This window comes from Streptopelia decaocto, assembly GCF_964273445.1.
Source record: "Streptopelia decaocto genome assembly, chromosome: 1".
Classification (NCBI taxonomy): domain Eukaryota; kingdom Metazoa; phylum Chordata; class Aves; order Columbiformes; family Columbidae; genus Streptopelia; species Streptopelia decaocto.
The window spans coordinates 59,077,964-59,093,451 of record NC_138663.1 but is presented as its reverse complement, the minus strand read 5'-3'; the positions used below and the strand labels follow the sequence as shown (position 1 = coordinate 59,093,451).

General features: G+C 38.1%; 1 protein-coding gene across 1 annotated transcript in view; it reads left to right on the top strand.

Moving 5' to 3' along the window:
• The window catches only part of RIC8B (RIC8 guanine nucleotide exchange factor B), a 36,694-nt gene that overhangs the window by 2,310 nt on the left and 18,896 nt on the right, over positions 1 to 15,488 (top strand). Inside the window, exons 2-4 of the mRNA XM_082051780.1 lie at positions 1,798 to 1,845; positions 11,625 to 12,230; positions 15,341 to 15,435. Of these exons, the coding sequence (XP_081907906.1) occupies positions 1,798 to 1,845; positions 11,625 to 12,230; positions 15,341 to 15,435 (749 nt within the window). The remainder of the gene's footprint in view (positions 1 to 1,797; positions 1,846 to 11,624; positions 12,231 to 15,340; positions 15,436 to 15,488) is intronic.

Below are 15,488 nucleotides of genomic sequence, written 5' to 3'. Positions count from 1 at the left end.
CCCTTTGTTAAATGTGTTTCATCAAAAAGTGCACACAAACGTTTGTTCTTAAATTTGCAATACTGGATTTTATGCCTTCTCAGCAGCTTCCCCAGATAATTATGCAGGCTTAAGTTGAGTTCTCAAGGATAGTTGAATTCTCAAGCTGATGTGGTTTCTGTTCGGCATTCCAGGTCTTTGAATGAAATATTGGAGTTAGATGTGTAGCTAAATATTTCTTTTGAAGTGGCATGGGAATCTTAATATCATTTCAAAATGACATTTCTCTTACTGTGTTTCTTGTTAAGAAGTTTGCTTAATGTTTCCTACGTCTCTTTTTCTGTGCAATGTGTCACTAACTCAGATATGTTACCTGTTGGCCAGCAAAGACTGGGACGAGTACTCCACATTCCTTATCTTTACCCATACCTCTTCTGGGCTTTAGGTTTTCTTAGTTTTCTTTCCAAATAATGGATTAAATGTGCTTCAATTGAAAAGAGAGGATGGATTAAGTGTAGTTCTAAAGGTGCAGATGGCTATAGAAAAACTATGAGAGAAATTAATGTCTGTTCTTGCTCCTCTATGTTGTCCCGTTTGCAATGATTATTCCAAATCTCTGCTTCTCCAGCGCTTAGACTACTTGCTGTCAGTACATTTCCAAGTTTCAAAAGAGTTCTTGTGCAAATGCAAAGATTGTCATCTCATGTTTAGTTGCTTATCAGTTAATATTCACCTGCCTTTGGCTGGCATTTGCTGAACTTGTCATTCAACTGTGTTAATTGGGGAGCCATGTAAGAGAAAGGAATTATTTTCCTGCCATCCTCAAGGATCTGATATTGGTAACCCTTGATGGTAGAGTAGGTGTCCAAGGCCTTTCTGTGGAGGTCTGAGCTTGTGTCATGAAATGCAAGAGGCCTGCAAATGTGCTGTGGAGGGTCATTTTTGATTTTCAGTCATTTGCATGATGTAGCAAGTTGTGTATTAGAAATAATAGAAACTGAGACTTTTATTTTTTTAAAAGCTGTTCGTCATGCTTAATCATTTAGCTTGGAAGTTTTAAAATATCATTAAAATAACTCTCTGGTATTACTGCTGTTTTCTTTGACTGGCAGAATAAACTCTGTCATTTGAGTAATATTTCAATAATAACATAGCTCAGGAGACTAACATAGAACTAGATTCAATTACTCTTTGAAGTGTTTAACAGGAAGTAAGTACTTGTTTTTAGACCTTGTGTTTTAGACCTTTAGATCTTGGGTTTAACTGTTCCAGAGAAACAAATACCTTGTTAATGTGTTATGGAAATTGCCACACTACAGAAACTGACAGTCTTTGTAGTAAGGCTTATTTGATTTATACTACATGTTTTCTGGGCAAGATTATACTATGGTTGTTCTTTTGGGACACTTTAAAGTGCAGTTAAAAGCTCGTAAAGAGGAACTGCCCAGGGAAGAGTCTGAGTAATAAGATATCTTAATATATTAATATAATAATAACAACACAAAGCTGTAACTAATGTTTTTCACCCTGTAAAGTGCCACATGTGAGGCTGTTAACTCACGTCAGAAGCGCAGGCCCCAGGCCAAGGTTTGCTCGGCACCAGTAGTGAAGTAATGGTGAAATCCTTAGTTGGAGCCACTTAGTGAAGCTTTTGCTGTTGGGTAGAATGGAAAAGGACATGAATGGACATGGTTATGGCCTCGTTAGCAGAGGCTGGTTTGAAACAGACTCCTCAAGTTCTATAACAGTTTTGCAGGTATTATGTACTTGGCAGCTGTTGTTCATGTAACAAATGCAAACTCTTCTGTTTTTTCACAGAATCAGGCCATTTTCAGATTCGATCCAGCAGATGAAGACAAAAGAAAGGTAAGTAAAATAGACTACAGAGCTGCATAACTGCTCTCGTTCAAAGTATAGCAAAGGAAAAGCAGTCTCATAACTGAGCTGCCATTGTGAAAAGGTGCAATTAGTGGTTAGAAAGTTCTGTTTTCCATTTTGTTTCTTTAGTGCAAGAGACCTGACAACTACCCATTTGCCTCTTTTCTGAAGAAGAAAAATCTTCCTAACAAAAAGCCCTGTCTTTAATAAAAGTAGTAACAGAAAAGCCTATAAATTATTTTGTTTGGTGCAGATTCAGGGTGGGGTTCTTTTTTTCTGGATCTGAGATATACATTTTGCAATACATTTTTGCATGTTTTCTCCTCTCAGCAGGCAACAATTTCTTGTCTATGTTAGATACTTGGAGAATATTAGAGGTTAAGATGAAGGCATAAGTGCAGAAGAAAACTTTGGAGCTGTAAGGGAGACAAACATACAGAAGCCTGTTAATCCAAAGTTAGCTGTAATCAGCAGAATGTGTACTGTCCATGTCAGGTTCCAAAGATGGGAAATGTTTCTGTGTTATAGCATGGAGCTGTGCAGGTGAGTCAGGGATTAACAGGTCCCTTGAGATCCATTTGCAGCCTCACATTTAAAGCTTGGGCTGCCTTTGATTTTTATTCTTTTTTTTCCCCCTGTTATTTTTATGGCATAATATGTGATGACAAGACCCTTCTTTTCTTTTCTCTAATTAGTTTTTGGGCTGATTTGCATATTTATTCAGGAAATGTTCCTTAGTGAATGAGGCTGCATGTTTCCTCTATTTCTGAAATACACTCAAAGCTTGAAATCAGAATTGCAACATTTCTGTAGGGACAGCCTGTCTCATATTGGACACAAATCAATTCATTCAATTATTTTATGCAAAATGTAAATATTTTCAGTTCTGAAGTCTTTTTCTGGTAGAAATGAGTGGGAAAGTCTGTCTGTCCTTTGCATTTACAAAACCATCAGTCATGTGTAAGGTAATCTTAAGTGACAATTGTTTATTACACAGATGACTTGAAGACCTCTTAGCTTGACTTCACTCTTGTACGTGAGTATGCAGTTCACAAAAGGAATAGTGAGAGTTATATAAAATGTATGGTATATATTGCTGTTGTCTCTTGTAAACCAAAATAAAATAAAACAAAACCAGGAATGTGGCCTAGAAGCCTTCATCAGTCTTCCTGTAGAATAGGTTTGTTTCACAGTCTCGGGAGCTTTCCCTGCTTTGCTTTTTATATCTTAGAGAACAGCTGTTACAGACTTCAAGAGGCTTTTCACCTCCCCCACCACTGATATCTGTAGCTTTCTTGATTGCAATTTAGATATGTATTAAATGCAGAGTTATAACAGGATTTTTATGATAAATACCTGTATTATAGGATATGGGAATGTCAATCTGTGTTTAGAGCTGTAGTTGAGCAATAGCCAGTATGTCAAACACTTAAGTGTGTTTGATAACTTTGTAAGCTGAGTGGTTTAGAGGTGTATATACAGTTGAATAATGCTTTATTCAATGTTTTAAGCCTGTTGCTGTAGTTAGTCGTGCCTTCTGTCTTGCTAAGGCGTGTTCTGAAAGTACTTGGTAGAATTGTTGCTTAATTGGTTACGTTCTTGACACATTTTCTGTGCAAATTGTTGTTCTTTCTGTGACATTTAAGTTAAAGCTGAACAAAGCTCATCAAGGAGTGTTAACAACAGTAAGCAGATTTAACAAGTCTTTTATAAAAGAAACCTCTTTTTTAAAAAATGCATTTTCATAGCATTACTTCCTTACTGGAAAAGATGTTGATCATATGTGATCAGAGTCACTTTTATAAAGGCAGCTTTTGTGTGCACATACTTGACAATCAAAAGCTGTGGAGTTATTTTTGTTCCTGAATCTGCCCTCATGGTTCTCTGGTAAGTAGGTAAGAAAAATACACATCTGAACAGATGCCGCTGAAAACTTCTACAGTTCTAAAGCTTCAAAAGACCTACATAGAATTATTAAATATTTGGCTTTATCTATGGCTTTACTCAAAGCTGATGTTCAGTAATGTGGTGACAGGACTATGTGTGTCCTTTTTAATCTATATATTTCCTCAATATCCTTAGCGCCTGTAAAACGTTCAGCATTCTCCTTTTATCCTTCAGTTAAGGTAAAAATAAAAATGCTTTCAATTGAAAGGTAAAATGGTACCATGCTCTTGCTAAGAGCAAACTACTGAAATTGTCACCAAAATTAATGGGAGTTGCTTGAATACCTTATGATGTAGCCTCTTGCTAATACAGAAACAAGTTCCACTTTTTTTATTCAGTAATACCAAAATACACTTGACTTGACAGTATGTACAGTTCTACTGCTATTAGCTTAGAATGATTGCAGTGAAAGAGAGTTCAAAGGGTCACAATCTGTAATGAAGTCATGTAGTAGATTTGAAGTTCAGATATGGGGGCAAATACAGAGGGACTTGCAGATTTTGTCTTTGGTTTCTGGGGCTATTGGAAACTTGCCATGTAACCTGAAGACTGCAATAATGCTTCTTACCAGGCTCTTGCTGCATATTGGATTTGTTCATGCCTAGGAATAAATTTTCTTTTAGTTATTTACTCCAGCAAGCCTCACCGATTTTGTTGGCAGTCATTCATGGCCGTGCAGAAGTGCAAGTAAAAGATCAAGTGTAGCAATGCAAGTCTTCACAGCTTCAGCCATAACCTTAGCATTAGAGCAAGGCTGTGTCTAGAGTGTAATTGTATTGTAATGCAGGTGTAATTGAACTTTAGGTTTCTCTAGGCTGGGTGATGTTAGGGAGAGGACAAGCTGTATGCTGTATTTGTCTCAACCAGCCAAGAAATCCTTGGCAGTGTTTTGCTGGAAAAGGTTGAGTCTTCAGAACTACAACACTTCACAGCAGCATGGCATGGTTGACACAAACAATTGGTTCTTTAGGTCCATGCTGGAATCAGCTCCAGCAAATGAACATCTGGTGACTTGACTGGGCAGTCACCTTTGTGAGAGGGGTCAGGCGTTGTCCTTCGTCCTTGATGTGGCACAGCAGGCACTTTAGCTCAAGCCTCGCATGTCCCAATACAAAGAGGAAAGATTTTTTTTTAGAACCACTTTCTCATCATTTAGTAGCTTTGTTCTCCGTTATTTGTACCTTGACAGGCCCCAGTTCTGCTTCTGGAGTAGCAACACATTTGTGCTGTTTATAGACTTAAAATGGCAAGAAAATCACAGCGGTGTTTGTGGCCTGGAAATGTCTGTCAGTACCAATTCCCTAGTCAGCCGTGGCATTGCACAGCTGGAAGGAGCTACAGCGCTGTTTGCCTGGCTGATAGAATAGGAAAGGTCAGTCTGTCCAAGGTAGCAAGCAAGACTGACTTTTAAAATTGGACAATGATACTGAGTTTAGGGGAGGAAGCAGGGGGAAGGAAGCAGCAACGAAATGTAAGAATGTTACTCATAAGCCGTATAATTACCTGAAATGGCCAGGTCTTAATGAATGACATATTTCATCCTCAATGCCTTCTGCTTTGTCTGTTTCACCTCTTGTAGTACTAAAATATCTGGTTTCTACCCTACTGTTTCTGGCTTACTGTGTTAGGTCAGTCCTGTAATATAAATCTTGAAAGTTTGAGATGGGTTTTCTTGATTTATTGTTCAGGTTCAATTTGGACATAATGGATCTAAAATTCAAGGCCTCCTTTAGTGGGAAGAAAATCACCAAAATGGTATTTTCCTCCCACATTGCTGAATGTTTTAAAGGTGTTGAAATAGATGATGGTAAATCATATCAAATGTATTGTGAGACTTTCTCCCCAAATTTAATTCATGATGTGGGAAGATTCCTTAAGGCTGTGGACTGTACCATATTTGAAGTTTGGAAGGATGGAAGCTGTAAAGTATGTTGATGGAGCAAGATGCTGTCATGCTCTAAATCTCAGAAGAACCTTGTTATTAGATAATGTTGACACTGTGACAGTTCTGGGAGGTCTGAAGGTTCCTGCAGCCACAGAGGCACAGAACTTCTCTCCTCACAGTAACTTCTTTGTAAGCTTTTAAAGTCTGTTAGTGAGTGACCTATAAAAATATTAAGCTCAAGCTTTCCTGTAGGCACACTGTGTGGTATCTTAGTATTAATTGTTGTTGTTATTGTTCTGACTTTACTGAAACCCCTTAAGGGAGTACCAGCCTGTAAGAGAAGAAAACTTACTAAGTATCCTTCATTAACACTAAGCATATGTTCTAATTCCCTCTGGTTCTGCCCACTCCCATCCAGCATTTTTCAGTTTCGACATAAACCTTAAGAGATGTAAAGCCAGCGAAACCCATCTCTCTTTTTAAAACCTCTGTGTTACAGAGGTGATAAGGGCTCTCCCTCTTCAGTGGGGAGGGCAAGGAGGGCTGCTGAGAGTGCAGCGATGCAGAATTTCTGTAACTCTGAACCACGTGTTTATTCCACTGGTTTCTGACAACACAGATTGCTGCACATGGTCCTCACCTTCCCTGCAGATTGCCGTCTGGCCAGAGGTCTCCCATGTTCAAACCTGTGACGTGGTCTCTGCTATGTCGGAGCTGGGAGGCTCCTGCCCGACAGGCCAACCTCCTGCTGTCAGTATGGGCTGAACCATGAAGTTTGGAAATAGAAGCAGACAGAATCCACATGGAATACAAGTGTACATCTTCCCTCCCTGCCCAGGTCTGTCCACAAAGACCAGGCAAAAAGTGAGCATGGCCTTTTCAGAGGAGGCTGTCTAATTGTCCCATTGTTCAGCACAGTCGATTATAAATGTTATATAAATGTTGTCTTGACTTCCAGAGAAAATGAAAGCTTGAAATAATATTTCAAATACTCTTGGGCTTACTTTCTTACTGCCTTGGATGCTTAACTCTGAAACCTAATAGCAGAATAAAACAATTATTTTATTCTTTTAATGCTGCTTCTGTTAGCAGAAGCAATCAGCCAACGTTCTTATTCAGCAATTCCAAGTTATGCCTCTTTGCTACTGAAATCTCTTACCTCTGACTTGCTAGAAACATAGTTTCTCTTTGTTTTTCTGCAACACTGTTTTGCATAGTCTAGTGAAAATACCAGAAACATCTAAAATGCTTAATTTTGCCTTATATGAGATGGAGAGGGACTATTTAAGGCTAGTTAAGAGAAGTTCTTAGTAACTTGAAGAGCCACAAAAATGTAGAGTTGTTGTAAAAAATAAAGTCCAGTTTATTGTGGTTACTACAAACATTCATTTCAATTACCTGAAATTGGGTAGAGTCTGCTGTGAATCTTCATGGTCATAGCAAAGTAGAAAGTAAGTTTGAGGAATAGATGGCAATATAGATAGAGTGAACAATAGCAGACCTGTATGACCTGTTGAGGAAATACAGTTCCTTGAACTTTGTGTCTGGCACTACGGTTGATTTAATTAACCATTCTCACCACTGAGCAGCTGCAGAACTAGATTGAATTAAGAATGTACTTCTCTTGAACCCCTAGAGAGTATTTAATTAAAAATTGAAATTTGAAAATGATGAAAAACATGGATCAGAAGACAAAGAGAGCAGGAGGGACTTAAGACAGTGAAGGAAAACATGATCTGGTACCACTTTATGATGATCTCATTCTCCTAAATAAATTATGCGCTCTGGCACATAATACTTGATGAGGCCAAAGACATTGTGGCTTCTGGTTCACCCACGTTGAAACAGTGAGCAAGTACTCACTGTTAGATCTGTGACTTTTCCCTCCCAGCTACTAAAGAAGAGTGAGGAGGACTAGTTTGATGGTGGTTTGGTGTTTTTTGTTTGGTGAATGGTTCTTTAAAAAGCTTGATTTTTTTTGTTTAAGTTAAGCCTAACAAGAGCGGTAAGAATTTCGTAAGTCTGACATACTCATATGGTTCCCCGTGTGCTAATATCACTTGCTGTTTTATTAAGACGGATGTATTTATGCCTCAAGATATACAAAGAAGTCTTCAGATCATTGATCTTGAGAAAGGAGTGAAGGTGCTATAAAACCAAGCACGCCTCCTGTGTTCTGTTATAGAATTTCCCTTCTTGATGGACTTTCCTGGCAATTTTCTTACTGATACTATCTGTCACTGAAGAAAGCGGAAAATGGGAGCGACATGTATTTCCAAGTTAGTTTAACAACAGGTTTTTCCCCTTGCTGTAATTTAAACTTAAGTGCTGAGAAGTGTACCTTTCCTGATACTTACAGCATCTATGGCATAATTCAAAAAGAAAGGTGCAGAAAAGGAGAGAGAAGGTATGAACTCTATTTGTCATGTTTAGCAGGCCTTTTGTTGTTCACCTTTGAATTGCAGCTTCTCTAGCACTGAATAATCTGCGTCTAAATTAAATGCTATATTCAAGAAAGCAGTGTTTGCTTGGATTTGAATACTTGCAGAATGGAGACTATATTCTCTTGTTCCAAAGGCCTGTGTAAATAGAATGATTTGCCAAAGGGGAAAAAGCAAATAGAGGGAAATTGTCTTCTTTTCTTACCAAGACATTTATTACTCTGATGTTGAGAAGCTACAGTAAATTCAACTGACATAATGTAGCAAAAGTTTAGTGGTCTGTGAATTGAAAAAAGTGGATATAGGTCAAGTGTGTTTTCTAAACATCTTCAAACACAAAGAAAGGAGGTGGAAAAGGACTTCGTCTGCCCACACCTCAGGACCAAAGAGCAATATCATGTAGTATCCTATTTTTCACAAGCTGAGGTTGAGCCCGGACAATACAAGCACCTGCTAATAAGCACTTGCAGTGCTCCACTCTCCCCCCCCACCCCATAAACAAGGATGGTGCAAGACAATGGAAGTAAGGAGATGATACCTTTATCTGCAAAGCCACATAATAGGCCTGTGGCTGAACAAGGAAGAAAATACAGGTCTGTTGTGTCTCAGGATATTGTTGGTTTTTTTTTTCTTTGGGACTGTGTTGCTTCTTAGCATCAAGCTTTTATACTGTCACGATAAAGGACCAAAATGGATTAATATTTCACTCGTCAAGACGACAAATGGATGTTTCTGGGTTTCCTGTTTTAACATGCGATACAATTTAAAAATGTTTTAACGTTAATCACACTACAGCACAGATTGAAGGAATTGTGTATATTGTGTATACGCTCTTTCTTAACCTTGCTGTTAGCATGAAAGCTGAGAATTCTTGAGTTTCGGAGATGCAAATGTATTTTACAATTAAAACAAAAAAGTTTAAAAAGCTAAAAGCTGCCTTGGTTCTGTGGAAAAGTATATGAAAAACACTTATTTCACAGCATGACTGATGAAAGTAAAACTCCCTTCTGAATGTTGAAAGGATAGAATTCAAAAAAAAAAAAAAAAAAGTTAAATTGATACAATAATTTAGGGGAGAGCAATAAAACCCTGAAGCTAGGACAATCATAATATATTATGTGAAAGGGGAGGTACCTTACTGTCTGAATTCTTTTACTTGCTTTAATTTCCAAGCAAATAAATAACATGTGTGCCCCTTAGCTTATGCCATGCTAATGGTCTACAGGGAGGTAGAAAACGCACCACCTAAAGAAAATGAAAAGGATAATAATGCTTTTGTGGTCCCATCCTTTCCCATTTCTCTTCTCTCTGCACATCCTTTCTCTCACACTGTCAAGAAGAAAGCAGAAAATGTTCTGTATGGTGTTTGGTTTTAGTTGTCTCCAAGGCAGTTTTGTAATAGGATGAATTTTGTTTCCTTGCTTCAAAACTACCCGTGGATAACTCTTCAAATATAATCAGATGCTCTGGTTTTTCCTAAGCTCCTGTTGGTACCGAAGATCAGCCAGCAGTGGTTCACTGTCACAGCTTTTGTTAGTATTGCAAGTGGTGGTATCATAACTGAATAACTGGTTCCTTTAAAATCACTCTTGATGGCTTACCAGGGTCTAACTCCAGAGAATTTTGTCAGTGGTTCTTATATGTTTTTCGATTATGTGAATCTTGCATCTTAAAAAAATGTATTTGCTTGTAATGGCTAGGAAGCTTAGTAACTTTTTCGAGGTACTTATCGTGAAATTCCCATGGTAAGTATCTAGATACCGGCACAGGTGGTCAAATGTGGACTCTATACTGTTGCAGTATCTATAATACCCTGACAAAGATTTCTCATGTTGCTTGTGTGATAGTAAGAGGTGGAGCTCACTCCTTGCTTTCAGACTCTTACTGGATTGATCTGGTCAGGGCTGTGGAGATGTAGTCAAGATCTTCCTCATCTGGGTGGTGCTTTTGGGTGGGCTTCACCCCAGGATGCGCATATTAAAAATCATATTGTGAGTTCCTACTGTCTGACTTTGTTTACAGATTGTCTTTTAACATTGTTGAAGACTTGTGGTTTTTTTCCTCCTTTATTCTTCTGGAGTGTCTGTTCTAGATGTGCTTTAGACTTAACCTTTTTTTTTGGCTTTGATTGTAAGTGATCACAGTAACAAAACTTGCTTGGATGTTCCAAGTGGAACTTTGGTTTTGAGCTCTGGGTCAGTGTGCTGGGCTGCTCTGCTTCCTGTCTTTTTGTTGTGGTGGTGCTGAAAAGTGCAGTTCCAGAGACCATTCACCAAGAACTATTTTTTACTTGTATTAGTATTTCTACGCCTTTATTTTTTAATCACTTTCTTATTGACATATAGTGCCTGAGACCATGATATGAATTTCAGATCCTAAGTGGACTTCTGCACTGGGGCTATTCAACTCAGTTGCTACTCTGGCTTCTTGGGTAATTTATTCATGACAGTGGTCAAGACAAAAAATTTGTGGGGTGAGAAGGGGTGAGGAACTGTGTCCTGTGAGGTACAATGCAGTTTATATTGCCACTTATTTGGGAATTTCTTTGTAACTGTAATTCGGCCTCTGGTGTCCTTGAGTAGTAATGTTGTTCTGAGGTTGAGGCATAAAAACCTAATGGAGTCCTCCCCCATCAAACAATCTCTTCTCTCCTGTCTTTTCTCACTTTTGATTTATCACCTAATTGTCCATTTCTGTTTTATAAAAGGTAATTCTTCTGTAATTCAGATTTTACTGCTCTGCCCTGCAGATTCTTGGAGCGTTCTATTTTCTCATGCTCCGTTTATACATTTCACGTTTACCCTGCAGTCATGTTGATATAAAGTATCAGCGAAGTATTTCAAATTCAAGAGCAATCTGGGTTGACAAAGCAGCACTTTTGCTGGTCTGGTAAAACTGCTACAGCCTAAGTCTTACTGTAAAACTGCGTTATAGTTCTCCTGTCAGAGGTAACATTTCTAATGATCTTACTTAAGACAGGAGAAGTCTGTAAGTTCGGTTGAAGAGGCAACACAAATTGTAGCTGTTACGAAACCTGCATTACTAATACCTGCATGTTGAACAGCAGTTGGTTTGCTTTCTTTTTTCCCAGCCTCCTGGCTAAAATTTTGCAGCTTATAGTTTTTTAGGTACTGTAGGTGTGACTGTTCTACTTTGACACATTTTTGAAACCTTTCACCTTGTTGCCCTGGCTACTCCAGTTTTCAGCCGTGATACTGAGAGAACGTGGTAACTGGCAATGGTGGGTAGTGCCTGCTGTTTTGGCTTAAGGCTTTTGCCAGTGTTGAGGTACTTGGATTGTATCCATGAGGAAAACTGCTTTTGATGATCTTTTGCAATAGCTTATATTTTGAAGAGCTAATACAGAATACTGAGTTTCTCAAGTCAGTTGAAAGCTAAAAAGTTACATGGAAGCTTAGCAAAAGCAGGGTCCTATTGCCACCAGTATTTCGATGCTAAAACTGTTCCTTTTTTGTTTCTTTGTGTTTGCATAGAAACTATGTGAGGGAATTCTAAACATCCTTGAAAAAGACGCAGAAACTTCATGTCAAGTTGCCTGCCTGGAAGCCCTTCGCATCCTCTCCAGGGACAAGAAAGTTTTAGTGCCTGTAACCACAAAGAGGAACATGCAGATCCTTATGAGGCTAGCAAAGCTGGATGCTACAGAAGATCCTTTGGAGAGAGTATCTGAATTTCCTGTTATAGTAGAAGCTTTAAAATGCCTCTGTAACATAATTTTTAATAGTGCTGTTGCACAGAAGCTCAGTTTGGAACTGAATCTTGCGGCTATGCTCTGTAATCTCCTGGAAAAATGCAAGGACCAAGAGTTCGTTGATGACATTAAATGCTTTGTTTTGCGTCTCCTCTTCCTCTTGTCACTTCTGCACACAGATATTAGATCGCAGTTGCGTCAGGAACTACAGGGGGTGCAAGTTTTGACTCAGGCTTTGGAACGTTCTCTAAATGTAAGATGGACAGAAGAATATAAAGCAGCGGAAGATCACGACAGACCTTTATCTTTGCAAGAAACAGATTGTGCCATTGAGGCACTAAAGGCTCTTTTTAATGTAACACTTGACAGCTGGAATGTCCACAGCGAGGTAAGGTTTAGTTGAAGTGTTTTTTAATTGGGTTTGTTTGGCCTGCAAGAGCCAGAATCAGCAGGTAGATACACAAGAGGCAGTTGTTGTCCAAGCCTCAGAGCAAGGATTTTAATACTTAATTTTTACTACTGTGATTTTGATGGAATATGATTACATTTTTCAGAATAGAGGCTAAGGTAGTCTTGAAATTTTGTATCGTCATTTCTCTATATGCAGAATCAGTCTGAGAAAATTTTTCTGTCTGAATTCTGCTTGTGTCACGTATTAATGATCCTGGGCTTTCAAGAGTAGTTAGCCTTTGCTTTGCCATTGCTTTGAATACCAAAATAACTTTCTTGTTCTTGTTACTAGTTAGGCAAAAAAGCTAGTCGAAACATTTTCTGTGCAATGGGAAAGTAACTTGGATCATCTAACACAAGTTAGAACTGTATGTTTTAAAATAAAAAATGTTAAGAAGACAATTTCGTAAGAGTCTGAGACTTCTAAAAGAAAGTAAATGCTGTTCACTAATAATTAGCTGACAATTGGACTAGATGATCTTTCAAGGTCCCTTCCAATCCCTAACATTCTGTGATTCTGTGTGATTCTGTATCAGATGGCTACATCTCTGTGGATTGTGGACTATGGAAATAGGGTAATAATTAGAGCTCAGAAGTATCTCTAGTTTTCTTCTGGTGTGGATTTTTTTTTTTCCTGTGCATGGTGATGAGCACATCAACTGTAGTTTTTAACAAATAACTCTGAAGAAAGAGCTGTACTGTTTTTAGTATCTTTCTCTGCCGTCCTCCCAAACCCAGATCTGAATTTAAACGTGATCTTTTAAGATGAGGTGAAATACGAGAACCAAGCACACTTTCATTGTTATGTCTTACAAGATCTGTCTTTTTTTTTTTTTTCATTGCAACATCAGATCTACTTTTTTTCGTAGACAAATATGCTTCCTATGTGTTGCATCCCTAAATTTATAAACAGAAATGATAAGGATAACTTTTTTGGTTGAAAAACTTATGTCTGTGCTACAGTAATAGAATTAATAGGGAATCTTTCTTTTTAGTCTACATCATATTTTCTCTAAAACGGTGTTAACTTGTCACTGGCCATTGTAAATATGCAGTATATAAAGCTAAGTAGAAGTTTGCAGTAGTTAAAATTGACAAATGAGTTTTCTCTTTAGTGCTTTGGTCTAAACAATAAATATTATATTAATAATAACATTAAGAAAAGAAAAACTTGAGAAAAGTATGAAGCTTATTTGCTTTAATGTCTCAAGGATACTCTGAATAAGAAATCTTGAAATTTAAGATTGAATGAGGGGAAAAAAATCAGAGAAGCTAATACTGCAAATTTAAAGGAAAGATGAGGAAACCGAGGGGCTTTTCTCTTATTTATATCCCTGACTTAGACCTTTATTAAACACATCTTTAACTTTGTCAGAGAATGTTCTTTGTATAGGCAAGTGATTGTTATGAAGGTAGGAACCTGAGTGGAGAATCTTGACCTGAAATCAAGCATATAACACAGCTACGTGAATGTTTGCGACTGCAGACATTGAGAACTATCATCTTTCCAATTAAGGACTTCTGTGTGGAGGAAATAATGTCAGGTGCTAAGTGGGAAAGTGAAGCTGTATTACATGTTCTCCTTCTGAGAAGTAAGCGCTTGAAATCTGGATCTTGAAGTTGGTTTACTCTTACAAAATACTGGGAATCTTGAGAAATGAAAAGCCCAGTTTGCCACAGAAAGACAGGTGGGAGGTGACACACAGTCGTGGTGGTACCTGATGAGGTTTTGTTTGGCCGCTGTCTGTGGAATGAGGGAGGTTTTGTCCCACAGAACTTTTCCTCCTCAAAGAGCCCAAGCACTCAGCTGTCAGATCAGAGGAAATTCTGGTGTTAGTGCTTTTATTAATTTTTTTCTTTTGGATGAGAGTTTAAGACATTCTGGGGTGGGAGAAGCTTCATTTGTGTTTTGAGATAAAGCTTATAGAATAACTCTTTCTAAAAGTACCTACAAGGAAGGAACCTTTAAATTAAAGAGTTCTTTGGTAGTTGTAAACTGTTAGCCAGATATGTTCAGTGGCATTCTGTTTAGCAAGTATCCCTGTGGGAATATGTAATGATCTGTAAGAAGAGTAAACAGCATGTTAATTAAGTGGTTTGAAGATGCAGAATTTGAAGAGATTACAAACACTTGGCGGGATGGAAAATAAAAGGAGACCAGAGAGGTTAGATGTGCAGGTAGAAAACTAAATGAGATCTATCCTAAGGGGAAGAGAACAGTTTTCAACACCAATGTTTAATGACTGGAGGTAGTTTCAAGTAGCAAACCCAGGCAAGAGCCTCAGGTACTACAATTGGCAGATTGGGATACTGATGTTACACAAGATACATTAGGGTGCTTTGAGCCAGGTCAAACACACCAGAACATGTGATGTATGCTGAGAAGAGCTAATGAAAAAGGACCAGGACAATGATACCTGCAGTTAAATTACTGCAGTTCTGGTGGACATCTCTGTGGCTGCTGTCTGGTGGGAAATGGAAAGGGGGAGTTGCTTGAAGAGAGCAAAGTAGGGCAAGTAAGGTTGCCAAGAGTAGAGAAATTGTTAAGGAAATGGTGAAAAGGTATCAAGAGAACAGATACAAGTGAATTAGGAAGGGCAACAGACTGGGTGGGGGAATTGAAGCATTGGCAGCAAAAAGTCAAAATGAGGAGGCAAATGAAATGCAGATCATATGTAATCTGAGTGGATGAAAACGTGACTCTGTGTAAATACAGGAAGGAAGATAGTAGTGGCATATTAGAAACAATGCTATGGAATTGAGCAAATGCTTGTAACAGGGTTTTCTGGTATTGGAGGCTCATTTGACTGTAAAATAATCTCTTTTTTAAAGTCCCTTTTAAAAGGTCTGGTTAAAAGACCTGCATATGCCAGCTATGTTGCATTAAGCATTCAGTGAGCTCTAAGGTACAATCCTTTTATTGACAGGGATGGATGTTATGATCTAATAGGTATTTTTCATCTTTAATTTTTATTATTCTAGTGACCTGAAACCCCCACTTGCAATCTTCAAAATGAAAAAATATCTTCATAATTTATATTTATATAGAAAGAATCTCATCAATTTCGTTACATGGCTGCCATCCTTCGACACTGCTTATTAACCACGGGCCCTACTGAAGACAAAACTGAAGAGTTGCACAGGTTGGTAGAAGTGTAGAACCAAACTAATTTAAAAGGTTATTATTTATTTAAAA